The sequence below is a fragment of the Sciurus carolinensis genome, chromosome 16 (assembly GCF_902686445.1).
Source record: "Sciurus carolinensis chromosome 16, mSciCar1.2, whole genome shotgun sequence".
NCBI classification, from domain to species: Eukaryota; Metazoa; Chordata; class Mammalia; order Rodentia; family Sciuridae; genus Sciurus; species Sciurus carolinensis.
This window is the reverse complement of record NC_062228.1, coordinates 51041546-51067653: the sequence shown is the minus strand read 5'-3', so window position 1 is coordinate 51067653 and position 26108 is coordinate 51041546. Positions and strand designations below refer to the sequence as shown.

Genomic DNA, 26108 nt, shown 5'->3' with positions numbered 1-26108 from the left:
TCTTTGGTAGGTTAGGTGCATTACAAGCCTTTTCAATTTATGACATTTTCAACTTACGGATGGGTTTACAGGGCCATAACCCCAACATAAATCAGAAGATTCTCTGACTCTCGTGTCTGAGTTTCTAGGATTGCTTTTTTGTTTAAGAATTGCTGACTCCCAGCTGGGTGATAGGCTTGGGCAATGACCAATCAGAACAGACCCTGGAGGCCTCTGAGATGCCAAGAGTTAACTTTTAACTTCTGGGTCCAGGGGAGGTCCAGAGGGCCCTGGCGAGGGTCGGGAGGGGTGCTGCTCGGGCATCTAGGCTGGTGGCTTGGTGCAGTGGCAGAGAGCCAGCGTCCTTACTGCAAGTATTTCAATATCTTAGGAACCCAAAGCTTGAGGGGTGCCACAGCCTCTGTCCTGATTTTTCAGTTTCACTGTTACATTGAGGACTCGACAGTGCTCAGCCTGAGGTATAGGACAAAGGAATTTCCATTTTGACTCAATCTATTCAAGGCTTTAGATCTACTTTCCCGTTAACAGGAAATACAAGGGACAGAGGAACAAGGCAAAGGCCCCCACAAGGAAATGGGCCTACCTCAACTACAGGGCCTCCTCCAAGATCACTGGTCTTGGCTCACCCGAAACAATATGCCATGAAAATGTAAATAGGTGGGGGTGGGTCTACTCCAGACTCCAGTGGACTAAAGGGGCACAATGACTGAATGCAATCTGGGAACTCTGTTAGATCTTGGTTCCAGGAAGGAAAGCTAGCTATAAAAAACATTTTGGCCAGATGGGGTGGCACACTCGTAATCCCAGTGACTTGGGAGCTGAGGCAGGAAGATCTCAAGTTCAAAGCCAGTCTCAGAAATTTAGGGAGACCCTGTCTCAAAATAAAAAATAAAAAGGGCTGGGGATGTGGCTCAGTGGAGCTCCCCTGAACTGGATTCAATCCCCAATACCAAAAAAAAAAACAAATTGGAAGACTCTCAATGCGATATGGGTTATGTTACAGAACTGTTAGTCTTCTTAGTTGGGACAACAGAACTGTGAGTATATCAGATTAAGAAAATCCTTATTCTTGAGAGCGACCTACTTCAGATTTAGAGGTGAAGAGTCACGATCTCAGTGTTTTGCTTGCAAATGGTTGAAGGGAGAGAGAAGAAAAGAGACGTGGAGAAATGTGAACAGAGGTGTTCATTGTATGATTCTCTCAACTTAAAGAAGATTGGAATTTTTCGAAATAAAAAGTTGGCCAGGCATGGGGAAATTTCCATTTCCCTGAGAGTAGTGAACCCAGATGCCCTTTCTAGAAGATTCTCTGATTTTCTAGCTGTGATTTCTGAGTCTGACCTTGTCACCAGAACAATAGTCTAAGCGTATGGCTCCATGCCCTCTAGCCTCTTACTCCCAGTTCTGGGCCGTTTTCAGGCTGCTGCTGCTGGGGACTCTGGTCTCCTTATCGAGTGTGACCCCTCCCTAAGAGCAGTCCCAGGCAAGACACTCAGCATGGAGGGGACACAGATGAGACCTGCGTGTCACCACCTCCCCTTTATTCACCTTATGCCGTGCACTGAACTGTCTCCCCAACCCCATCTCTTTTCTCCTCACACCCAAATTCTTCTTCTTCACTAAGTTGCTGAGGCTGGCCTCGAATGTGCAATGACGAATCGCTGGGATTACTAGGGTGCCCCACCCTGCTTGGCCCTTGCTGAAGGGTCCAGCCCCGCTTTCATCATGGGAAGGAGGGAGGGAGCACTCTGAGGAAGGAGAGGACCCCAGAAGGCCTGGCACTCACATGCAGTTCCTGGCAGCCAGGTCGCGGTGGATGAATCTCTTGGTACTCAGATACTCCATGCCGCTGGCAATGTCTGCCATGAACTTCACCAGCATCTGAGTGGGTAGGAACTGGGGGCCAAGGCAGAGGGAGGGAGAGGTCATCGGAGTCCCCGAGGTCCATCTCCTCCCGTTCCTCCTTCCCTTCCTGTGCATGCCGACCTCCGCCTCAGAGGTCTTCCCTGTGGCTTTGAGAACTAAATTCAGCCCCTTCCCATCGCCCACAGGGCCCTATATGGCCTGCTCCTGCCTTTCTGCCTGATCTCCTCCTGTTCTTGCCTCGACACATACTTTAACTGGGGGCCTCCTTTCTGGTCTTCAAACCAGGCTTGTTCCCACACTGAGCCTTTGCCCACGCTGCACGCTGGCTGGGGACTGCTTCCTGTCCCATGGCCCAGCACCCTCCCAGCCCACTCCTCCTTCAAAGTCACCTATTTAGTGAGGTCTTCCAGTCCACCTGAATTCATTCCTCGGCCTCCTCATCACTCACCCTCTGCGTCTCCTTCCTAGCACTTAAATCATCTTGCTCACGTATTCCTTAGCTTGCTTATTTCTGGGTCCTCCCTCTGGAAGACAGGTTCCACGAGAGCAGGACGCTGGGTACCTGGTAGGTGTTCAGTGAATACTTTGGGGCTCCTTACCACCGGCTGGTCCCCGAGCCGAGAATAGAGGAGAAAACTGTGCAGATCTCCATGTTTCATGAAAGGCAAGATGACCACAGGTGCTGGGAAGCCCTCTCGCTCGGAACCCTGGAAGCAGACGCCTGAGCCCCCCCCAGGCAGCCCCTGTCACTCCAGCTGGGTGGGAGGGGAAGTCCAGACCTCCTCCCACCCAGACAGCCTCTTCTGCCTCCCCCTCAAATCCAGTCTCCACTGTGTTTGGGGGGTGGGGGGTGGGCAGCAAGGACCGGAGCTTCAGAGAAGCCATTTCTAACAGAGTTCCCAGGGATGTTTCCGGAGCCCTCCTGGGGACCTCAACTATTTCTGGGAATGGTCAGAGGTCACATTCCAAGCTGAGGGAGAAGAGGAGGGGGAACGTGTTGATCCTAAAGGATCAGGGAGCCGGGAGCCTGGGGGTTTGACCTTCCGGGTCCCAGAGGGAGGGTCTTCCTTCTGGCTGGCCTCCTGGGGATGGGTCCCTCCCTCACTCACCAAGGAGCCTCATGACGTTGGGGTGGTCGAATTCCTTCATGCAGACAGCTTCACTCAGGAAATCCTCCAGCTCTGACCTCGTGCAGATGGCAACTTGGGGGAGAAGATAAGGTGAATGGGGGGGCTCCTTCCCTCCTCCTCCTCCTATCACTGTGGCTATGATCATCTCGTCGCCATCAGATGTTCTAACTCATTGACTCCTCTAGCCCCATTTCAAAGATGAGGAGACCAAGGCCCTAAAAGTTTAAGAAACCTGCCTAAAGGCTCACACAACTTGGAAACCAACAGGCCGCGTTCAAACCCACCAGCTCTGGGACCCCGTATGATAATTATCATCTCATTTTACAGCTTAGGACACTGTGGCTCATCAAGGCAGTGACTGGCCCAAGGTTGCAGGACAGGGATTCGAACTCAGGTCAGGAACACAACCTGGTACCTGAGAGGTACTCAGTAATGAGCGAATGAGTGAGCCAAGATTCCATGGCTCAAGTTTTAAACCATCCAATTCAGAAAGGATCATTTCTCTCTTATCTGTAGTCCCAGACTGAACTCTCTGTTTCTCCTGCCCTGTGTAGAAAGGACTTGGCCTTGGACTTCCTGTGCTGTGTGATTCTGGACTAGCTCCCACCCTCTCTGGTGATATAAACAATGTAGTCGTCCTCCACATTTAACACCACATACTACAACCCATCCCCGGCATCAAGTGCTTTACCTCATAACAACCCTAGGAGGCAGGGGCATTGTTATCGTCCCCCTCCCCCAAGACGAGAGAAGGAATGCTCCAGAGGTCTTGCCTAAGATCACACAGCTGGTAAATGAAGCACCCAGGTGTGCCTGTTTTGGACCTGTCTCTGCTCTGCTGTGTATCACAAAGGGCTGACCCTGCAAGCTGCATTTCTCAGACTCCCTTCCCTACTGGTTTTCCTGTGGGAGTTTGCCAACAGGGGGCACTGATGGGAGACTGGCAGATGGAGGGGAGAAGGGGAGCAGCCAGGAGAGTTGGCCCTCTTTCTGCTTCTTGAATTGTCCTGGTGGTAGCTGCCTGTGTTTCCAGCTCCCACAGCCGCCCCAGCTCTGTGTTCCCATCTTCTGCCAGGTGCTCCTGGCCTTGGGCTCTGGCAACACCACTTCTGCCCTCAGCCCTTCAGGCCTGGGGTGGAAGCGACTGATGTCGGGGTTGCCTGGCTGCCTCGGTTGTTCTTTCGGTCCTTCCTCCGCTGTGGAAGTAGCGTCCCCCCTCTTGGATTCCTTCCACTGAAGTACCTGGTTGTGAGGTCCATTTCCCAGCTAGGAACACTAACTTTTCTGCTCCCCTGAGGCCTAGGGAAGGGGCCTGGCATGAGGGACAGGCGTCCTCAGGTGTGCACGCGCGAGCTCAGACTCACTCTTCATCGTCTTCACGGCCACCTTGAGGATGGAGTCGTCCTGGTTGAGCTGGCCTTCCATCACAGCTCCAAACTCTCCTGTGGAGGGTGGGAGGGAGACATGGACCCGGGGCTGCCGCGGGACTGCATTTCCTGTGGTCGGGTGAGGGCGGGGAACCGGAGGACCTCAGGGCTCAGGAGGACCTGTGCAGGCCGGGAGGACTCACCTTCTCCCAGGGTTTTCCCCAGAGCCACCTTGTGCCGGTCCACCATCACATCCCGCAGTTTCTCCTTCAGCTCTTCACTGATGCCCAGGCTGTTCACTGCAGGGAGGGTGGACAGCCATGGAGCAGGGCTGACCTTCAGGTGGCCCTCACCAGCCAGGATAGACCCTTTGTGGAGACACCAAACTACTTCTTTTTTTTTTTTTAATTATATTTTTAGTTGTCAATGAACCTTTATTTTATTTACATGCGGTGCTGAGAATTGAACCCAGCGCGTCATGCGTGCTAGGCGAGCACTCCGCCGCTGAGTCACAACCCAGCCCCACTGAATGACTTCTGCACTGGTTCAGATTCACGACAGCCCTGAACACCCCGCCACCCCAGCCTTGCTCCTCCTAGGATCCCTGAATCTTTCCCCACAGCGGTAACTACAGGGTTAAACGTGGCCACACTTTTGCTCCCGAGGGTACCTGATGGGTCAGCACTCTGCTGTACCAGTTATGAAAAACATTTCTTTTAAAGAGGGGTTAGGAAATTCCCGACACAAAGCAATGGCAAATGTTCAGGTGACGAAAATGGTGAGTACCCTGACTCCATCCCTCCACGTCACACGCCCATCTCCAACTGTCCCCTGCACCCTGTGAGGACAGTCGCCACGCGTCCATCACAAAATAAATGAGCAAATAAATCCTCAGGTAAAAGACGTTGTTTGGTAGCACATGAGACACCATGTTCAACCAAAATTTATGAGATGTGAAAATATTTGGTAAATTGACATTAAATATTATTTTAAAAATATTTCTTCTTATTGAAGATAATCCCCACATCAATTGTAAGCGAGCAGCTCAATGGATTTCCACAAATCCACTGTGAACATGACTGAAAAACCAGCACTCAGGTCAAGAACAGGACATGACCTGCCCTCCTGGAGCATCCACTTTCTTTTCTTTTTTTTCTTTTTGGATACTGGGGATTAATGCCAGGGTCACTTAACCACTGAGCCACATCCCCAGCCCCTTTTTATATTTTATTTAGAGACAGAGTCTCACTGAGTTGCTTAGGGCCTCACTGAGTTGCTGAGTTGGCTTCCAACTTGCAATCCTCCTGCCTCAGGCTTCCGAGTTACAGGGATTACAGGTAGGTGCCTGTAAGTGTGCCTGGCTAGCAGCCTCTTTCTTGAGCCCTCTTCCAATGGGTTAGTTTTCTCTGTTTTAAATGTTATAGAAATGGAATCATATAGTGCATTCTTTTCTGTGTCTGGTTTCTTTCACTCAATTGTGTGTCTCTGAGATAGTTTTAACACAGTTGTAATTTGTTCATTTTCATTGCCATAAAGTTACAGTTCTTAAATCTCTTGACCTCTTCACATTGTAAAAATTATTGAGGACTACAAAGAGCCTTTGTTCAGATGGGTTATAGGGAGACAGCTGATAGATAAGATATATAGCTATAGGTATAAATATTTACTGTATTTAAGATTAAAATTGATAGTTGTTTGTTTGTCTCTCTCTCTCTCTCTCTCTCTCTCTTTTGTAATGGGGATTGAACCCAGAGGTGCTTAGCCACTGAGCCACATCCCCAACCCTTTTTATATTATATTTTGAGACAGGATCTCGCTAAGTTGCTGAGGCTGGCCTTGAACTTGTGATCCTCCAGCCCCAGCCTCCCAAGCCACTGTGATCACAGGCATGTGCCACCACGCCCAGCTAAAACTGATAGGTTTTTTTTTTTTTTAAATTTTTTTAAAGATGTTGATAGACCTTTATTTTATTGATTTATTTATATGTGATGCTGAGAATCGAACCCAGTGCCTCACACATGCTAGGCAAGTGCTCTACCACTGAGCCACAACCCCGGCCCAAAAACTGAAATAGAGTTTTGAAACAGAGGAACACGCAAGTGCACAGCCATCAGCCATTGAGGTCGGGGAGCCTCAGGAAAGCGCCCTGGAGTGCTCAGGAGAGAGGTGTGCCAGAGGGCAAACCCATCTTGGTATTATGATGAGAACAGTTTCGACCCCATGGACCCCCTGCGAAGGTCGCAGGGACCCCAGGGGACCAGAATCACACTTTGGGAATTGCCTCTGTGTATTATTCCATGAAATTACTGCAACCTTCCTGCTTCTCCTCTTAGATAAATGTCTTTCCCAGCCCCTTCAACACGTCCCCCTGGGGCCTTGTGGCCGTCTGGCTGGATGTGAGATCAAGACCACCCTCTGCCCCTTTTCTTTCTGGATTTCGGTTTTCTCCACTGGACAGATGAGGCGATTCTCCTGGGTGGCCTCTGAGGTCCCTCGTTCGCTGGGACTCTCCATGACTCTATGGTCCTCCAACAGTTCTGTAGGCTACGACTCTATGATTTTCACAGCTAGGACAGGGGAGAGCACGCCGTTTTTCAGGCCCAGACTGAGTCTATCTCCCTAACATTCTGTGATTCTAAGAGGCTGCAGAGCATGGTGGTTACGACTGCAGCCTTCAGAGCAACACCATCTGGGTTCAAATCCCAGCTATCCAACTTTCAAGCTGTGTGGCCCTGAGTCACTTACTCAATCACTCTTTGCCACAGTTGCCCCGTCGGTAAGCACCCATGTCCTTGGGTTGTTGTTAGGATCAAATGGGGCGATTTGTGTGGCATCCTTGGACTGGCACCTGTCACGTGGGAAGTGCTAGGCAAGAGGCTGTCATGTCACCGTCCCCATCACGCATCCTCAGGGTGCTGACCGTCATCATCTCCAGCCCCCCACCATCATCAGCTGGTCAGTTTCACGGTCAGTGTCTTCATCATCACCCCCATGCTCCCGTTGTTCCCAGATCCTGTGGCTCTGGGGTCTGGTGTTTCAAAGGCCTCCTGCGTCTAAGATTCCATCAGCCTGGAGCACCGCGTGGTCCCACAGTTCCACTGGGGTCTGTTGTTCTAACACTCCCCTACCGAGGGCCTTTGGAGACTCCTGTCTCATTCACCTACAAAAGCCCTGAGGACCCAATTATCTACATTTATTTGAGCTCCAGACCAGTGTGGGGAAGCCCAGGCTCTACTTACAGGTGGCCTCAGTGGTCCGGCGACTGTAGGACTTGCGTGCACGGTACCTGACTACCAGTTCACCTCTTTCCACCGTTGGCTGGAACACCTCTCTGGAGGAGTGGGGAGAAACGGGTGAGCCACGTGGAGCCCCCTCCTTTCACCAGCGGTTAAGGCAAACACCACCCCAGACCCGAGCCTCTCTGTCCCTGTCCTCCAGAATCTGCTCAGCACCTCTTGGACTGCTCCCTTCTGCCCTCCATCCATCCCTGGGGGCCTCCTTGCCCTCGTTCTGATTCTTGGTCATCTCCCCTCCTGCACCAGCCTCCTCACAGGTCTCCCTGCCTCCAGCCTCTCCATCCCGGTCCCTCGCTGCTTCCCCATGGAGCTCCAGCTCACCCATAGCGGGTCTCTTTCTTCCGCTGGTGGACAAGGAACAGGGCCAAGATGAGGACACAGGCAGCGGCCACAATTGCTCCCAGGAGTACGTACCACCAGCGCCACGAGAAGGCAGGAGCTGGGGGTTCACTCACTGTCAGGGGGCATGGGGGACAGGTCATGGCTGAGGTCCTGGATCCAGCTCCCTGGGACCCAGGGAGGTGATGTGGGAGGAAGGCGGGAGGCATGGACAAAGCTGTGGATGTCTTTGATAGGGTGTGCGATGGGGGCACCCTGTGTACTCAGTAACAGGGGCATGCAATGGACGCGAAGTGTCTGTTAAGGCAGAAGGGGCAAGAAACTCGTGGGGTGGGTGAATTTAGAGCAGGATGAGTATTTGGGGAAATGTGTAATTAGTGCAAAGAGTGGAGGGGAAGACAGATGTGTCCAGAATGGGTGACCGGATGGGACCCATGCAGAGGGTCGATCGGACTCAGAAGCAGCCTAGAGGCGTATGTGTGTGATGGTGGTGCAAAGGGCTGGGCCTGGGCGCGGAGAACAGGTGAGCAGGGAGAATTCCTGTGGCACCAGACGGTGTGTGAGGCGCACGCAGCCTGCGTGAGGAGCGCGGGCTGTGGGCAAAGAACCAGGGAGCATCTCTAACGAGTGTTCAGTGAGGACAGAAAGTGAGAATGAGAGTGAGATGAGTGTGGAAAGGGGTGTGGTGAGCGTGCACAGGGGCACGGCTGTTAGTTTATATCTGTGTACAGTTTTTTAGTTGTTCATGGACCTTTATTTTATTTTTTTCTTAGGTGGCACTGAGGATCGAACTCAGTGCCTCACACGTGTGAGGCAAGCGCTCCACCACTGAGCCCCAGCCCAGCCCTAGCTGCTAGTTTTTGATCCGAGAAAGGAACCTTGATTTTTGAGGACGTAACTTCAGCATGAGTGGAGTAGGCGGTGGCCGTGCAGGTGAGGAGTATGGGACAGCTGTGCGAAAGGGTGGGAGTGGAAGAGTGTGGAAGAACCAGAGAAGGTTGTGCACTGAGTGTACAAGGATTTCAGAGTGTGCGTGTGTGTGGAAATGGGTTCCGATGGGTGAGGGCCAGGGGTGATTTCTAAGGGGCATGGGATGAGCTGTGGACGTGGGATAGTTGTAGGCTGCACATTTTCCAGTGTTCACAACGTGGAATGCGTGGGGAGTATGTGCCAGGTTTGCAGAGCTCGTGAATGAGAGGAGAGGGTGTGCCTTGGGCTTGGGAGGCATGTGTGAGGAGTGAGGGGACATGATGGGATATAATGGAGGAGGTGGAGGGCATGTGGAAAGACTATGTGAAGAAATATGGAAAGGCATGAGAATATTCAAGGGTAGTGAGTTGATTTGCAGGTGGAGGACTGTATTAGTGCCAGGGGGTACAATGGGTGTAGGAGGAATGTTTGAGAATGGTTGGAGATATATTTAAGAGGGATGGATGTGTGGAGGATACCCCATTCATCCATCTGTTGGTTCATCCTTCCATCCTTCCATCCATCCATCCATCCACCCATCCATCCATCTACCCATTCATTCACCCATCCACCCACCCATCCATCCACCCATCCATCCATCCACCCATACATCATCCATCCATCCATCCATCCATCCATCCATTCATTCATCTATCCATCCGTCCATCCATTCATTCACCTATCCACCCATCCATCCATCCACCCATTCATCCATCCATCCACCCATTCATCATCCATCCATCCACCCATTCATTCATCCATCCACCCATCCATCCATCCATCCATCCATCCACCCATCCATCCATCCATCCATCCATCCACCCATCCATCCATCCATCCACCCATTCATCATCCATTCATCCATCCATCCCTTCATCCATCCATCCACCCATTCATCATCCATTCATCCATCCACCCATTCATCCATCCATCCACCCATTCATCCACCCATCCACCTGTCTACCATTCACTGAGTACCTACAAAGTGCTGGGCCATTCTAAACACCTCCACAAGGACCACACAAACCAAAGGAGCAGAGGGTTCAAGTAATGAGTTTGAGAAATATGAAGAAGATGTGTCAAGAGTACATGAGTGATGACTGAGCCTTCACTGGGTGTTGAGGGGAGGGAGGGAAGAGGGGGTACAAAAGCCCTTACCCAGCTGGTGGATTGGCTGTCCTTGCCCTGTGAGGAGAAAGGACAGAGGGGAGACATGCTCAGAGAGGGCTCGTGTGAGGGAGTGAGGGAGGCTTCCAGTGGGATCGGCTGGGGTAACACAAACAGTATAGGGAGCGAGTCAGGGCCATCAAGAAGAGGCGAGGTACTTGTGGGTAGGTTGCAGGGGGCTGAGCATGGCTTTGTAGTTACCTGGGCGCCAGGGCTCCAGGGGCACAGGGAGGCTCCAGGGCCCATCCCCAGCAGCAGTGTAGGCTGCCACGGACACCGTCAGGTTAGGCACAGCCCCGTCACCCCGCAGTTCCAGGGTCACTTCTTGCTTTAGCCCTACATCCATTAGCACCTAGGAGGTCAGAAGAGGCATCAGAGCAGAACCCCAGGCCCTCAGCTCTTGAACCTTCACACTTGGCCTCAACTCCATCTCTCTCTCCAAGCGCTCTCTCCCCTCCCCAGCCCTGGCCAGCAGAGCAGCAGCTGCAGGCTGCATCGGCTTACTCTCTGCCCCACCCTTGCCACGTGGTACTGCCCTGTCAGTGTTGGAGAACTGCATTTTCACGTTCATCTCTCCAGCTCCTTCCAATCCCATCCTAGCTGTCCCCCCCACCCGGGGTATTGTGAGCTCAGGTAGTACCTTGGTGCAAATAAGGAAAATGCGCCCCTTCCTCAAGAGGCCTCAGGGTCACTGGCTGTAAAATTATTAGAACACTGAAATGCTTTTGCAATGGCTCATGAACAGGCGTTCTCTAAGCTCTGCCTTGGACCCCCTTTGGCTCCCCGGAATGTTCTGCTGTAGGCGTGATGTGAATGTGTAGTAAACTCCAACCTGCACAACCGTCTACCTTGTCATCTTCTTCTCCCCATCTCCCTCCTCCCACAAGCATTCCACCCTAACCCAGCCAGCAGCACCCACCTCTGGGGTGTCCTGGCCTCGATACGCCAGCCGGTACCCTAACAGGGTGCCCTGCAGGGGCGCCCTTGGCTCCTGCCAACACACGAGGGCCTGGCTCCCATTCCGCATGGCGCTAACGTTCTCAGGGGGACCCAGGGGCACTGGAGGACAGGGAAGAGGGGAAGCTGGCACCCCCACCTCTTTCTGACCCCCTCCCCTGTCCCCAGGAAGTGGAGGCAGGGTGCAAAGGGCACACGCGCGGGGAACTCAAGCAAGCCTCCCATGAGCGGAAGCGCAGGGCAGAGATCTGGGAGAGGTGCCAGTGGGCAGGGCTGAGGGGTCAGGAACCGGACAGGAGGGAGACCGTGGCCCTGTGGGGCGAAGGGGTGAGAGGAGATGCTGTGGGAGAGCCGGTGCAGGCAAGGTCAGTGGGCGGGGGCCAAGTCCCTCCCCAGCCCCTCTTACCTCCCTCCGGTGTCTCCACGGGGAGCCAGTGGGTCCAGGGCGAGGGGCCCTGGCTGCTGGTGCAGGACACCCGGATGTGATAAGGGCTGTGAGGATGGAGACTGCCCAGCCGAAGCTGGTGGGGGGGCACGGATCCCTGCAAGACGAGGGGCTCCTCCGGGGGGTCTGGCTCTCCCAGCCAAACACCCACCCTGTCGTCTGACAGCACAGCCTAAGGAGAAGGAGGGGGGCGAAGACAGGGCATCCATGCAATCACGCACAGCCTCACACACCCGACTGCTGTGGTGTCCCAGCACCACCACACATCTCTGCAAGGGTGTGAGAGTGTGTGTGGGTGTGTGTGGGTGTGCACGCACGTGTGTGTGTGTGTGTTGCAGCTCCACCTGGGACAATACGGATGCCTAAATTAGCAAAGCAAACAAACCATAGAGGTACATGATATGTCTTAGCTACCTTTGCTAAGACTCTTTTAAGACTTTTTCCCTTTCCAAGTTTCAGTTTCCTTATCTGGAAAATGGGCAGATTTGAGGTCCATCCTAGGCTTCTTGAGTTGCATTCCTTGACTTTTTTTTTTTTTTTTGTACCAGGGATTGAACCCAGGGACACCTAACCACTGAGCCACATCCCCAGCCTTTTAAAAAATATTTTATTTAGAGACAGGGTCTCACTGAGTTGCTTAGGGCCTTGCTAAATTGCTGAGGCTGGCCTTGAACTTGTGATCCTCCTGCTTCAGCCTCCAGAGTTGCTGGGATTACAGGCATGCATCACTGCACCTGGTGAATTCCCTGATTTTTTTAAAAAAAGTTTTCCTAAACTAGCTGGGTGCGGTGGTACATGCCTGTAATCCCAGCAGCTTGGGAGGCTCAGGCAGGAGGATCATGAGTTCAAGGCCAGCCTTAGCAATTTAGGGAGATCCTGTCCCAAAATAAAAAATAAAGTGGGCCAGGGATGTGGCTCAGTGGTAAAGCAACCCAGGCTTCAATCCCCAGTAATACTGGGGGGAAAAAAAAGAGTAAAAACAGCGGTTCCCACTTTGCAGGTTGACTGAACGGACACACACAGGCATTTAGGAGAGACCATGGACATGATGCTTGCCATGGTTACTTGATGTGTGTGGGAGGCTGCCTGGCACCAAGCATCTGATGCTGCACACCTGTACAGCTGTGCAGCCCTGGAGCGGACTGCTTAAGGATGTGGGCCCTGAAGCCGGATTCCTTGGGACTAAGTCCTACCTTGGATATTATTTGCTGTTTCACAAAGGGTGAGTGCCCCACCTTCTCTGAGTCTTAGTTTCCGTCTCTAGAAAATGGGCCTCCAGGCCTCTACTTGACAGGGTGTAGAGTCCAAAGACACGACGCTCGCTCGGCAATCGGGTCTGAACATGATCACAGCCACAGCATTTCCGTTTTCCCCTTTTGTGGTGCTGGGAGCGGCACCTTGGGCCGCGCTCATGCCAGGCAAGAGCTCCACGTTGCTGGAGCACCAGGTCCGTGGCAGGTTCCCCATGCAGCCCCTTCCTGCACGAGCCCATTGACTTCTCTTTTCTCACTCCCATTTAATTGATGAGGACGCTGAGACCCAGATAAGTTTGGTAGCCTGCCCAAGGTCACCCAGTCCTTCCAGGGGAAGATGGCACTGCCTGGGGACCCGTGGAAGAAGCAGGCAGATGGGGAGTAGCAGGAGGGAGTGAGGCTGTCCCCATGCCTGCTCTCTGACCCACAGTGACAGACGGGAAGAGGAACCTCTTCCAGGACAAAGGGGAGATGGGTACAGACAGCAGCCCATGCCCACTCCCACTTCTCTTTTTCCTGGGACGGCCATGGCCCTCCCTCTGGAGCCATTTAGCCCCAGCCTGAGCACAGCAGGAAGTGAGACCTGGAGAGGGAAGAGGACACACTTCTGCTTTCCTGGGGACACTTTTTTTTTTTTTTTTTTGTACTGGGGATGGAACTCAGGGGCACTCGACCATTGAGCCGCATTCCCAGCCTCTTTTGTATTTTATTTAGAGACAGGGTCTCACTGAGTTGCTTAGGGCCTCACTAAGTTGCTGAGGCTGGTTTTGAACTCTAGATCCTCCTGCCTCAGCCTCCTGAGCTGCTGGGATGACAGGCGTGCGCCACGGCACCAGGGAGGGGATACAGCTGATGGCTGGCCTGGGATTTCAGGTCTCCCATGTTGGGTTGCCCTGTGAGAGTGAATCTTGGCTTTATCCTTCTAGCCAGGGGCATGGGGGACAGGTCACTTCTGCTCTTAGGACCTCCTTAACTTGAAAAGGGCAAGATGAACAGCTTCTAACTTCTAGGGTTAAAATGACAAGGAGACAAGGTGGTTGTGCCCAGAGAAGAGTAAGAAAGAAAGTTCCAGGGCTGGGGCTGGGGCTCAGAGGTGGAGCTTGCCTAGCATGTGTGAGGCACTGGATTCCATCTCAGCACCACATACAAATAAAGAAATTAAAGAAAGGCATTGTGTCCCTCTACAACTAAAATATATATTTAAAAAAAGAAAACAGAAGAAGAAAGATGGTTCCTAGGGGTTAGGGTTGAGCTCTGTGGCAGAACTCTTGACTGGCATGGCCAAGGCCCTGGGTTTCATCCCCAATGGGAAAGGAAGAAGGAAGGAAGGAAGGAGGAAGGAAGGAAGGAAGGAAGGAAGGAAGGAGTTCCCAAATAATCAGGTACTGGCTACAAACCATCTCAAAGCAGGTCAGGAGCATCATTTGGGATTCGAGAGACATGGGTTTGAATCCTGCCTCTGCCACTTCCTGGCTGTGACCTTGGTTGAGCTGCTTAATGACTCCCTGAGCCTCAATTTCTTCATCTGGAAAATGGGTGCATTCACAGCCCTTCCTTCACAGAGAAGTGGGTGTGCATGCAGCCCCAGCACAAGGCCCCAGCGCAGCCGATTCTCAGCAAACGCAGGTCATTAGCGACGGTGGTCTCCCGTGGCAGGCACGGCCCCACCCTCATCTCCAGCTTCCGCACCTTGGAGAATGTCAGAGCAGCAGTGGGCCTGTGTTCCCAGAGCTGGTGACTTGTTTGTGCAGCGGCGTTTTCCTTACTCTAGAGTAGGAGCAACGTCAGGGCAGCAACAGGGTCTAGCTCATCTCAGTCATCACATATTGTTCTAGCAAATGTTCCTGCTCTGTGATGGGCAATAAGGAGGAGCCAGTGTGACTGACAACTCCGACCCTCCCAGAACCCACAGGCCATGATCCACTCCAGACAGCGATAATCCATCCCAGACAGCGATGACCCGGAGTGGTCAGCACTGAGATGCAGAAGCTCAGAGTTGTGGGTATCCAGGAGTGACGGGCACAGCTCCAGGCCCTCTGTCTCAGGGTTTCCGGCCCAGCTAGAGTTAATATCACTAATACTAAAAACAACAAAAACTGCTCATAATTCATGATACAGTTCCTTCGTTCCTATACTATGTTAAGTTGTTTACTTGCATTCTCCTTATTGAATTCTTACAATGAGCCTATCAGGTAAGTGCTACCATTATGCCTGTTTTATAGATGAGAGAATGGGGACTCAGAGAGGTTAAGTGACTTGCCCAAGCTCGCACAGCCAGCAGGGAGTAGAGTCAGAATATGAACCCAGGACTCTATTTCCTTTCAATACACCAGTGGCCTAGAAGGGTGGGAGAGGAAAATGCTTGTGGCTATGGGAGAAGGAGGCCTGAGACTGAGGTGACTGAGGTCAGGGAATCTCACCTGTAGGGTGCAGTGGGTGAGAGGGTAGATGCCGCTCAGGCCTGGGGTCCAAGCCACCTCCAGCTCTGTGGGCTGGCGGGAAATCAGATGGAGGTCACGGGGCCGCTGGGGAAGCACTGTAGACAGACAAGGGAAGGGACTGACCCTGGGAGCCTTTACCCAAAGCTGCCACCCTGCCCTCTGCCTCCTGGCCCCAACCCCTCCCTCAGACACCCATCTCCCCAGGTCTCTTTTCTGTCACCTGTGATGGTGGCTGTGCGGGATGTGGTGACCCCCTTGGCATTATGGGCTTCGCAGGAGAAAGTAGACGTCTTATTCAGGCCTAGGGAATCATATGGGAGAGGAGCCCAGTGTCAGATCCCAGAACAGAGACTCAGGCTATGCTGAGCCACCCTACCTCACCCAGCCCAGCCAGTGCCAGCCCAGCCTGCTGGGCACTTGCAAGAAGAGAGAGTGTGGGGAGGGCAGAGCTGTGCGTTAGGAACACAGACTCTATCCCCAAACACAGGGACAGATCGCTGGCTTCAGGCTCCCCCACCCAGGGACTCACGTGCCTCACACACTCACTCTGTCATACTCTGAAGACACAGAGGTGCACACAGAAGCACACCTCCTCATCCATACTTCCACAGACATATTCAGACACACAGAAGCAGCCAGGCATGGTGGTGCACGCCTGTAATGCCAGTGACTCAGGAGCCTGAGGCAGGAGGATCACGAGTTCGAGGCCAACCTCAGCAATTTAGGGAAACCCTCAGCAACTTAGAAAGACCCTGTCTCCAAATGAAAAATAAAAAGGCTGGGGGTGTAGTTCAGTGGTAAAGCACCCCTGAGTTCGATCCCAGTACTGCAACAACCACCAGACACACAGAAACACACACAAGCAGACATACAACAGACACAAATAAGCATGCACACTCACATACATGCACAAACCCAGACATACTGACTTCGACATACGTGACTTCGACATACATGGAGGTATATATACCAAATAGACCTGTGCTTAAGGATGTGGGTGCGTGTACCAGGACAAGTGTGTGCTTGTTTATAAGTGTGCCTCGGGTCAACCCCTCTCCTCCTTGCTCATCCCACTGGCCTCCTGGTGCTTCTGGAACACACACCTAGGAAGCACGCTACTGCCCTGGGGACAGTACTTGCTTGAAACAGTCTCCTCACATGTCCACGTGGCCCACTCCCTCCTTCCTTCATTTGATTCTCAAATGACACCCTGTTACCCTGTTCCATGGCTTTGCATGTTGCCCGGATGTCCTACTCACCGTGGGTCTCCCAGTGGGAATGTCAGCTCCAGGAGGGCAGTTTGTGCTTTTTTTTGTGTGTGTGTGGGGGGATTGACCCCATAGGCACTTAACCACTGAGCCTTTTTATTTTGAGACAGGGTCTTACTAAGTTGCTGAGGCTGGCTTTGAACTTGAGATCCTCCTGCCTCAGTCTCTGGAGCCACTGGACTTACAGGCAGGCACCATGGTGCCCAGCTGGTTGTGTTGTTTCATTCCCTGCTGTCACTGTGGCCCAGCACACAGTAGGTGCTCCATAAATGTTTGCTGAGTGAATGCATTTGTGCATACCTGTGAACTCATGAGCATTTCTGAGTATGTACATAGACACATAATGCATAATTCTGTGGGTTAGCAAGTTAATGTTTGCATCTTGAATAACTGTTGTTCAGTGTCTGGGACTGGATTGTGCATCTGTGTCTCCATACTTGTAGGCACCTTTGTGCGCACACGCACACACACACACACCCGTCACAAGTACCCATAAACATGCACACACATTCACACAAAGGTTCATTAAAGTACAGAGACAAACACGAGACACACACACACACACACACACACACACACACACACACAGGAGATTCCCAACACGCTGCTATACAACACACACAGACGCGCAACGTCCGCGGGACAGGATGTGCAAGGACCAAGTTTTCAGCCTGCCCTTCTGTGAGCCGCCTGTGAGTGTGTGCGTCATCTATGGGTCGGGCGTGGGCCTGCGGATCTGTGCCTCGCATGCACTGGTGAGCTCGGTGGAGCCGCGTGCGTGCGTCCCTGTTCCCACCACCGGCTTCGCTCTGGAGGGCGGCCTCTGTCTGCAGACACAAAGTTTCCTTTTCTCCGTCAGCAGAGGGAGTGGAATGGGGGAAAGTCACAGCGGCCGGAAGGGGGTGGGCAGAGAAGCGCCTCCGCCGCGGCTGCCCAGTTGCCGTCCCCAGCCAAGGTCAGGTGCCCGAGCCCGCCGCAGCCCCCGCCGCCAAGGAGAGGAACAGGACGACCCGGCGGCCCGAGGGGGCGGGAGCTGGGTGGGCTCCAGCCACCTGGCACGTGGAGACCCGCCAGGGTCAGGGTGCGGGAGCTGGCGCTGGGACGAGCAGCCCCGGGGCGGAGGGGGGTTCTGGAGCCGGGTCCAGTTCCGACCGCAGCATTCCTGCCCCCGCGTGAGTCACCAGGGCCCCCCCACCCCGGCACTTCCGCCTGGCCTGGGGGCCTGGCCGGGACCCCCTTCCCAGGCCCCAGGGGCTGCACCTTGAGGGAGGGGGACTGGAGGGACCAAGGGGTCTGGGACCCCTCCCCTCCAGCAGGCTGTGGCCTACTCCAGATGTGCTTTCCAGATGTACTGCCTCCCGCGTGCTCCCCCCTCCAAGCCTTTTCTGAGGGAATGAGGGATGATAGGAGAAAGAGGACACACCCTGAGCAGATAGAGGGACAGACGCACACAAACGGACAAAATTCCTGCACGAGGCACCTCCTCCCACACCACACAATGAATCACACTTAAACACACAGAGGCCGTCATTAGCACTAAGGCACACACTGGCCAGGCTACTCAGATTGCCAGGGCTGATGCTCGTCCTAGACCCTCAGTGACACCGATGCGCAGTGGCTTCCTCGTAAACACTCAGGGCTGACGCTGACGCACATACACAAATGAGTCAACGACAGGACAAACGTAAACACAGAAGCACACGTGCACGCATTCATCACAAACATCTAACAATGCAACGCGCATGGGGGCCGGAGCTTGCAAACACAACCCTCTCTGCTCCTTGAGACCCGCAGGCCAGCCAGCGAGCAGGCGAGGCTGGAGACGCAGAGCCTCAGCAGGCACGGGGTGGTTAATGCCGCCCTGCCTGCTCTCTGTTACACACACACAGCTAAGCCTTCATCTCTGCCAAACCAGCCAGACACATTTAGGTTGCTTCACATTCATGGAGATGAAGGGTGATACGAGAAAAGTCAAGCAAACACCAAGGCCTGTCGTGGACGCCCAAGAAGGGAGACGCTGCCATGGACGTACGGTTGGCACCAAGGTGCAGATGCACACTGGCCGGAGGGCATCCTGAGTTCAGCCCCTAAGAGGCAGCTGGGCCAATAGGCGTGGGGAGACCAGACGGAAGCAGGAGGGTGTTGTCACGGTGCTGCCGAGAACCTCTCATCTCTCACACTCTCAGACAGGGGACTTAGTGGTGACAGACTTGTGCCAACACATAGAGACATCCATGGACACGCACCTACGACAGCCAATAAGAAGCACACCAACTCATCCACCGACACATGCTGACTCACAGGGGGACAGAAGCCCACGCCCGGACACGCTCGCACCCACAGGTGCACACCGTGAGCGGACGCTGTCACATCCATACAGAGCGGTGTGCAAAGTAGCCACAAAACACACTTACACCCTCCCCAGACTCCACTCACACTGTGTCAACAGCTGTGAACACAAACACAGAGAGGGACCTACACAGACACACCACTCTGTGTGTGTCTGTCCCTGTGTCGCTGCACACTGATACACACACAGACCCTCTTGTACCTCTCCCCCTCCCTCCTCTCCCTCTCCTGTGTCCTGCCAGGCTGACTCAGGCCCCTACCCGGCCACTTGAGCCATGGGCCTGAGTCACCCCTCTGGGGGGCCAGCATGGTCACCACTGCTTCCTTGCACACTCAGGGCTCCAGGAATGCTGGGAATGTGAGCACCTCCTGCACCCCAGGAGACCACTCCTCACCCCAGCAGAGGGAAGCAGCAGTTTGGGGCCAGGGAAGTACCTCCCCTGACTGAGCTGCCCCCATCCATGTCCCTGTCTCTCCTCCCTCCATAAGGGGGACATCCATATGCAAGGTCTGTCAGTTCTGCCTCTGATCACCATGTGACCCCAAGCAAGGTGTCCCTTCTACGTGATGCAGAAGGAGAGGGTCACGCAGAAGGAGGGCTCTCCACCACTTGTCCTGACTCTATCTTGGGTCACCTCTGTGACCTAGCCCTTCTCTGTCTCCCATTCGGTCTCTTTGTAATTATCTTTCTCTGTCTCTACTTTCCCCCTTCTTTCTTCTTCAGGCAGATGTCCTGCCCTTGACCAAGGTCGGCAGGGTTCTCTGGAGGTAGACAGGTCATGGGGGGATGTGCAAGAGAAGAGGGGATGGTTGGTTCCGGTGCCCTTTTTGGGTCAAGGGCTGACAAAGGGGCACCAGGCCCGCACACTTGGACCACAGAACAGCTCGGAGGAAATCCAGGACAAAGAATGCTATTCAGAGAGAGGCAGGGGTGAATGGAGGGAGAGAGAGGCAGAGAGACAGAAAGACGGACGTGTACACAGACGAACAGTGAGAAAGGCACAGAGAAGCAGGGAGATGGAGAATGGACAGAAAGAGGCAGAGGAAGGCACTCAGAGAGAAATAGGGGACAGACCCAGAGCAGAGAGAGAGACAGGGGACAGGGCGGGCAGTACGCAGAGCTGGTGCGTAAAGGGCTATCTTGTCCCACCTTCCCCTTGCCTTCCTTCTCTGCTGACCTGGCCCATATCCCCAGACTCACCTGGGACATGCAGGCTGTGCTGGGGGCTGTGGGCCATGTCCGGGTGCAGAGGGACAGCATCCTGGAGCCAGAGTAGGTTCACAGGTTCTGGGGGTCCCTGGGCCCAGCAGCTCAAGTTGAAGGGGGTGTCAGCTGTCACAATCCTGTCTTCAGGCTCCTCCAGGAAGTAAGGCAGGCCTGTGGGGACAGTGTGGGGTACCTCTGAACCTCCCAGGTATACGAGCCACCACTAAGATGTGACTGAGGCTCTGGACACCAGATTCACCTTGCAAGGTCTCTTATCAACCGCATGTTTGAATCTGCAGGGCACCTGAGCCTCCTTTAGATGACTGACCCTTCAGACCTATTCCCAGGATACATAAGCCCGACATCTGATTCCCCCAGGCCTGACCCCCAACATACCTGAGCCCCTCATGTTTCTTTTCTCCCTTCCTTCCTTCCTTCGTTCCTTCTTTCCTTCCTTCCTCCCTCCCTCCCTCCCGTGTCTATGTGTGTGGGGTGCACTGGGGATGAACCCAGGGGTGCTGTACCTCTGAGCTACGTCCCCAGCCATTTTTTATTTTTTGAGACAGGATCTTGCTAGGTTGCTAAGGCTGGCCTCAAAATCACAATCCTCCTGCCTCAGTTTCTGGAATAGCTGGGATTACAGACATGCACCAACACGCCTGGTTTATGTCTCTTTTCCAGAATGTGTGACTCCTTATCTCATCTTACCGAGGGGGAACTGAAGTCCCTGGAGATGGGGGAAGACAGTTAAGTCACCTGCCTCTGAGTCCTTACTCGAACCCCAGCATGTCCCACCCCAAGCATGTCTGTTCTCCAGGGCATCTAACAACCCCTAAGATATCTTCTCCCCAAGATCATATAATCCCTCAAACCTGCTCCCCCATAATTTGTGAGCTCACGGCTTCCTGACCTCTGAAGATCTCTGACATTCCTAGGTTGTATGTCCCCAGGGGTCACCTTGAACCCCCCAGCACCCTCTGACCCCTCAGAACATCTGACCCCAGGACTCACCTTCCAGCCCTATGTAGCCAGGCTGGGACACGAAGGTCTGTCCTCCCAGGACCACTGCACACTGGTACTGTCCTGCATCCATAAGCTGCAGGGACGAGATTCTGGCAGAAGAGGAGGGATGGAGAGGTGGGGGGGTCAGAGCTGAACACTGGAAGAGGTCACCAGAACTGGGAGTGGGGGCCTGGACTGAAAACTCACAGGAAGGGTGAAGTAGATACTATTTTTAATTCATTTTACAGAAGAAGAAAGTGAAACCCAGAGGTCAAGTCACCAGCTCAAGCCACACAGCCAGCAAGTGGTCAAGCTGGGATTCTGACCGGGAGGGGCCCTTGCCCTTGCCTTTTCATCCTCTGCTTGATGGAGGGAGGTGTTGCCAGAGGTAGGAAGGGTGTGGGAGTGGGGGGGACTGCACACCTGAGTTGGCTGACCACTTTCCAATCATCATCCCAGTCTTCACCCAGGGGCACCTGGGTTTGTGTGCTGTCTGCCAGTTCTAGGATCTGTCCGTTCTGAAGCCAGGTCACCTCCGGGGGCTCCCCCTGAACCTGGAGCTCACATCGAAGGGTCCCCACCATTCCTCGGGCACCGGTGATGTTCCCTGGGCTCCCCACAAAGGGGCCATCAGCCTCAGCCTGTGCTCCTATGGGGAAATGGGAGCTTAGGAGCTTAGGAACCCCTAATTCCCTCCAGCTCCTCAGTTCCACCCTGTCTCTGCCTGCCCACTGGTTGCCAGGACCCCGCCAGGCCCTTAGGCCCACATAGTTGTAGAGTGACCTCAGAAGGGGGTGGAGGGCCTAGGCTTGGGGGAGGATGGGAATTTTCCCAGGGGACTGAGGTCCAGCATCCATCCCTCCGTTGGGAAGGAGGCTGGGGATCTGGCAGCCTCCCACGCCCTGGATTGCCTGGCAAGGCCAGTGCCTGCCCTTGAGGGTCTCTAGAGACTTAACAGATCAGGCTGGTGGATACAGGGGAAGAAAAGGGGCTGGGAAGAGAGATGGGAGGGAGAAGAGGGAGATGGAAAGACAGAGACAGACACCAGGAAGCCAGAGAAAGTCAGGCATGGGGAGAAAGAGAGGAAGAGAGATAAAGGAAGAGATGGAGAAAGAAATGAAGAAATATCCCTCAAGAGGGGCAAAAAGGGTGGAGAGAGAGAGAAGAACATGAACAGGGAGAAGCCGGACATTGTGGCACTGTGGCTCACACTTATAATCCCAGCGACTTGGGAGGCTGAGGCAGGAGGATCACAAGTTCAAGGCCAGCCTCGGCATCTTAGTGAGCCCCTAAGGAATTTATCGAGACCCTCTCTCTAAAGGAAAAATAAAAAGGGATGGGGATGTAGCTCAGTGATAACGTTCCCCTGGGTTATGAGAAATAAATGAAAGAAAGGCAGATAAAGATAAAGATAAAGAGAGAGGGAGAGAGAAATGGAGCCCCACAGGGATGACAACTGGAGGCAGAAGGGACGAGCAGACTGCGGTGGGCAGGGACAGGTGCAGGGAGGTTGACTATGATAAGGGAAACTTCAGGATTCCAGAGCCCTGGTCCTGCCACCTCCTCGGGGCTGCTTGGTGAAGACTGCTGCCTGCCTTCCCCGCCCTGCTCTGCCCCTCTCCCCTGGGCTCCCGCCCCTCCCTCACCTTCTCCTGTCTGCCTCCATTTCTCCCGTCTCTGGCCCTCCCAGTTTCCGTTCCTTGTCCTTCTGTTCCTCTCTCAGTCCCCTCTCTTCTTCTGTGGTCTTGATAGTTCGGAGTCTGTTTTTCCATCTCCCTCTCTAGAAGTCCCCTCTCCGTTGTACCAAGGAAACTCCCTAAGGCAGCCCAGCACCCCCTACCACCTGCCATCCATCTCCCGCCTCCTCTCTCCACTTCCCTTGCCCCTTGGTGGGTGGCCCTGCCCCAAAGAGCCCCCATTACTCACCCTTGGGGGTCACGCACCCCCAGCAGCACAGCACCAAGCACCAGGCCAGCGGAGCCCAGCCCATCCTCGGAGCACCACCACGCAGTCGGTGCCAAACTTTCCTCTGAAGTTGCTGGGCACCCCGCAGGGAGGGGGCAGGGCCGGGCTGTCCCCGGCCCTCCCCCCAGCTCTGGGCTCCCCGGATTTGGCACTGCCCGGCTGGCACAGCGGGGCCCCTCTGCCGGCTCCGCTCCGCGCTCCTCGGCAGCCGCCTTCCCGGCTCCCCGGCCTGCTCGCTCTCCCAGACTTCGGACAACCCTTTCCCCGCCCCTGGCTCCCCCTCTGCCTCCGCCCACCGGGCGGGAGCCCAGGGGGCCACCTGGACAGAAAGGGGTTAACTCCGACACGAGAGGACCAGTCCGGTCTTAAAGGGGCCTTGGAGGGAGGCTGTGAAGGGGGAAGGGGACCCTGGTGACTGCGCCCCTATCCTGGGCCCATAAGGCGGGAGCCGTGCGCCTCCGTGTTGGGTTCTGGGCGCTGTCCCTCTGGGCTCTCTCTGGGTCTGGTAAACATTCTTCCAGAACTCCACTCCCCTCTCAGCCCGCGACGTCCCCCTCTCTGCCTCCACCCCCAGCCCAACCCCAGCCAGGCCTCCTTGGCCCTTCACTCGCTCTTACACTCAGGGCTCCTTGGAAAAGGACACACACACACACACACACACACACACACACACACACTCAGACGGCATTGACACAGAGCCTGGGACAGGCAGAGACTCGCAGGGGCACGCTGCCTGCCCATGGACACCCTCAGACAAACCAGGTCGGGAGCTGCCTCCTAGGGAAAGCTCAGAAATGGAAGTTCGCTGCAGGATGGGCATCCTCAGGAGATCCAGATGCCCAGACACCACAAAGCCCACTTAGACATAGAAGCTGCACACCAGTGTGTGTGTGCACTCATGGACGCACCCCAGACCCGATTTGGAGTCTCAGCATTCCCACTAATGGTGCGACTGTGGGCAAGTGACTGGCCTCCGTCCCTCAGCGCAAGTTGGGAATAGGAACAGGGTCCATGGAGCAGGCTAGCTGGAGGATGATCTAGGTCAAAGTGCACGCAGTTCCTTGCACGTGGCGATGACAGCTGACAAGGTGCCCGTGGTTTTGGCTTCTCATCTCTGTCTCTGCACTTGCACTGTTCCCGCCCTCTGGCCTCATTGTGCATCCAGGTCCTTGCAGATCTGGGACCTGTGTATTGGCTCCCCCTGCACATCCATTCCTGTGTCCCTGCGTATTGGGCACAGGGGGCTCTGCATGCCTGGGAGTCTTATGTAGGAGGTGGCTAGGTGCCCAGCTCTGCTCTTGGCCATTTGGGTCTCGGTATCCCTACAACTCATCACTAAGTCCTGTCTGTTTGGCTTCCTGGTGTCTCTTTCCCTGTCCCCTTCTCTCTGCCTGCTCCTTTCTTCTTCTGTCACTCTCCCTCCAATCCATCTCCTGTTCAGCAACCAGAGGGATGTTTCTGAGACCCAAAGGAGACCCTGTTTCTTCCCTTCTTGGCCATGGCTTCCCACTGCCCTTGGTGTGAGCACCTCACTCCTCAGCGGGTCACTCAGGACCCTTCCCCATTAGCCTCTGGGCTGTCTCCTTTGTATCCCACATCAGTGATGGCCCCAGCATTCATCCCATCACCCAAACCTGAGCCTTGGGGTCCTCCTGGACACTGCCCTCTCTACAGCCAGTTACTGATATCCATGGGACATCAGTTCACAGACCTCTCTCCCATTTGCCCTCATTTCTCCCCATAATTTCACCCTGGTTCAACCCCATGGTCTCCCGCCGGCACCCACTCCAACCTCCTTCCTGGGCTGCCAGCCTCTGCTCCTTCTCCCTCCAATCTGCCTCCCATTCAGCAGTCAGAAGGATGTTTCCCAATCCCAATCAAACCTGCTTCCTCCCTTGCCCCCAACCTTTTAGACAAAGCGACTTACAGAGGCCCATGAGGACCCCCTCAGTCACCTGACCTTCCCCCACCTCGTGTCTTTCCCTTTCTGACTCAAAGAACTTCCTTACAGGCCAGGGAGCATCTTCCTGCAGCTCTGTCCCCAACTCCTACTTACCCCTCATCTGCATCCTCTATGGTCCCCTCTCCATTGCATGGCTGCCTGGCCCCTCCCAGTCTGACCGAGGCCCTCACGTTGTTGACTCTCAACACCCTATCCCACCCTGTCCTCTTTCTTTCTTTTTTTTTGGGGGGGGCAGCACTTTGCATGGGTTGTCATTATAGATTTGTTGGCACAATTTTGGCCTTGACATATAAGTGACAATAATTGTAACTATGTGCAAAGTTCTGCCCCCTTGTTTAGATATACTGGGGAATCTCTACCCACCTAGAGCTCAGCGGAGCCAATAAGACTTTTTTTTTTTAATATTTTGTTTTAGTTGTAGGTAGACATGATACCTTTATTTTATTTTTATGTAGTGCTGAGAATCAAACCCAGGAGCTTCACGCATGCTAGGCGAGCACGCTACCACTGAGCCACAACCCTAGCCCCTCACTCAAGCACTCTTTGCCAAGTACCTACGATCACGTGTGTCTGCAGTTTACCTGGAAATAGGTTTTTTTGTTTTTTTTGGTATTGGGGATTAAATGCAGAGTCACTCTCACATTGAGCTATATCCCCAGCTCTTTTTGTTTTATTTTATTTTTTGAGACAAGGTCTTGCCCAGCTGTCAAGGCTGGCCTTGAACTTGTGATCCTCTTGCATCACTAGGATTATAGGTGTGTGCCATTATACCTGGCTGAAAGGCTTTTTTTTTTTTTTTTTTTTTTTTTTTTTTTAATGAAAAGGACAGGTGTAGAAATGCCCTTTGTGCTGGGGGCTGGTGCTTCTATAGTGAGCAAGCCAAGTCCATGTCCTCATGGAACTCCTATTCTAAGGGGAAGAGGAACAAGAAGCACAAGGATATCTGTTAGGATGCAGGATGGGGCCTTGAGGAGAAGAAAAGAAGGGGAGGGGACAGCGAAGAGTGGAGGAGCTGTTTCAGAGAGGATGGCTACAGAAGGCCTCTCTGAGGTTGTGAATGAGACCTGAAGGAAATCAGTGAATGAATCATGTTGAGAAGACCATTCCAGGCAGGCAGAACGGCC

General features: G+C 53.9%; 1 protein-coding gene across 2 annotated transcripts in view; it reads right to left on the bottom strand.

The window, feature by feature from the left end:
- Positions 1-23345, bottom strand: part of Axl (AXL receptor tyrosine kinase) — a 31399-nt gene extending 8054 nt beyond the window's left edge. Inside the window, exons 1-17 of one of the 2 annotated variants that reach the window (XM_047529150.1) lie at positions 22983-23344; positions 21480-21705; positions 21066-21166; positions 20049-20225; positions 15451-15531; positions 15210-15325; positions 11498-11708; positions 11054-11193; positions 10336-10486; positions 10126-10152; positions 7981-8113; positions 7603-7694; positions 4567-4662; positions 4361-4438; positions 2976-3068; positions 2466-2587; positions 1787-1896 (exon numbers count right to left, since the gene is read on the bottom strand). In XM_047529150.1, coding sequence (XP_047385106.1) covers positions 1787-1896; positions 2466-2587; positions 2976-3068; positions 4361-4438; positions 4567-4662; positions 7603-7694; positions 7981-8113; positions 10126-10152; positions 10336-10486; positions 11054-11193; positions 11498-11708; positions 15210-15325; positions 15451-15531; positions 20049-20225; positions 21066-21166; positions 21480-21705; positions 22983-23046 — 2018 coding nt within the window. In that variant the 5' untranslated portion in view covers positions 23047-23344. Of the gene's footprint in view, positions 1-1786; positions 1897-2465; positions 2588-2975; positions 3069-4360; positions 4439-4566; positions 4663-7602; positions 7695-7980; positions 8114-10125; positions 10153-10335; positions 10487-11053; positions 11194-11497; positions 11709-15209; positions 15326-15450; positions 15532-20048; positions 20226-21065; positions 21167-21479; positions 21706-22982 lie in introns of both variants that reach the window. The other variant, XM_047529151.1, reaches the window with a different exon arrangement.
- Positions 23346-26108: the final 2763 nt, after the last annotated feature.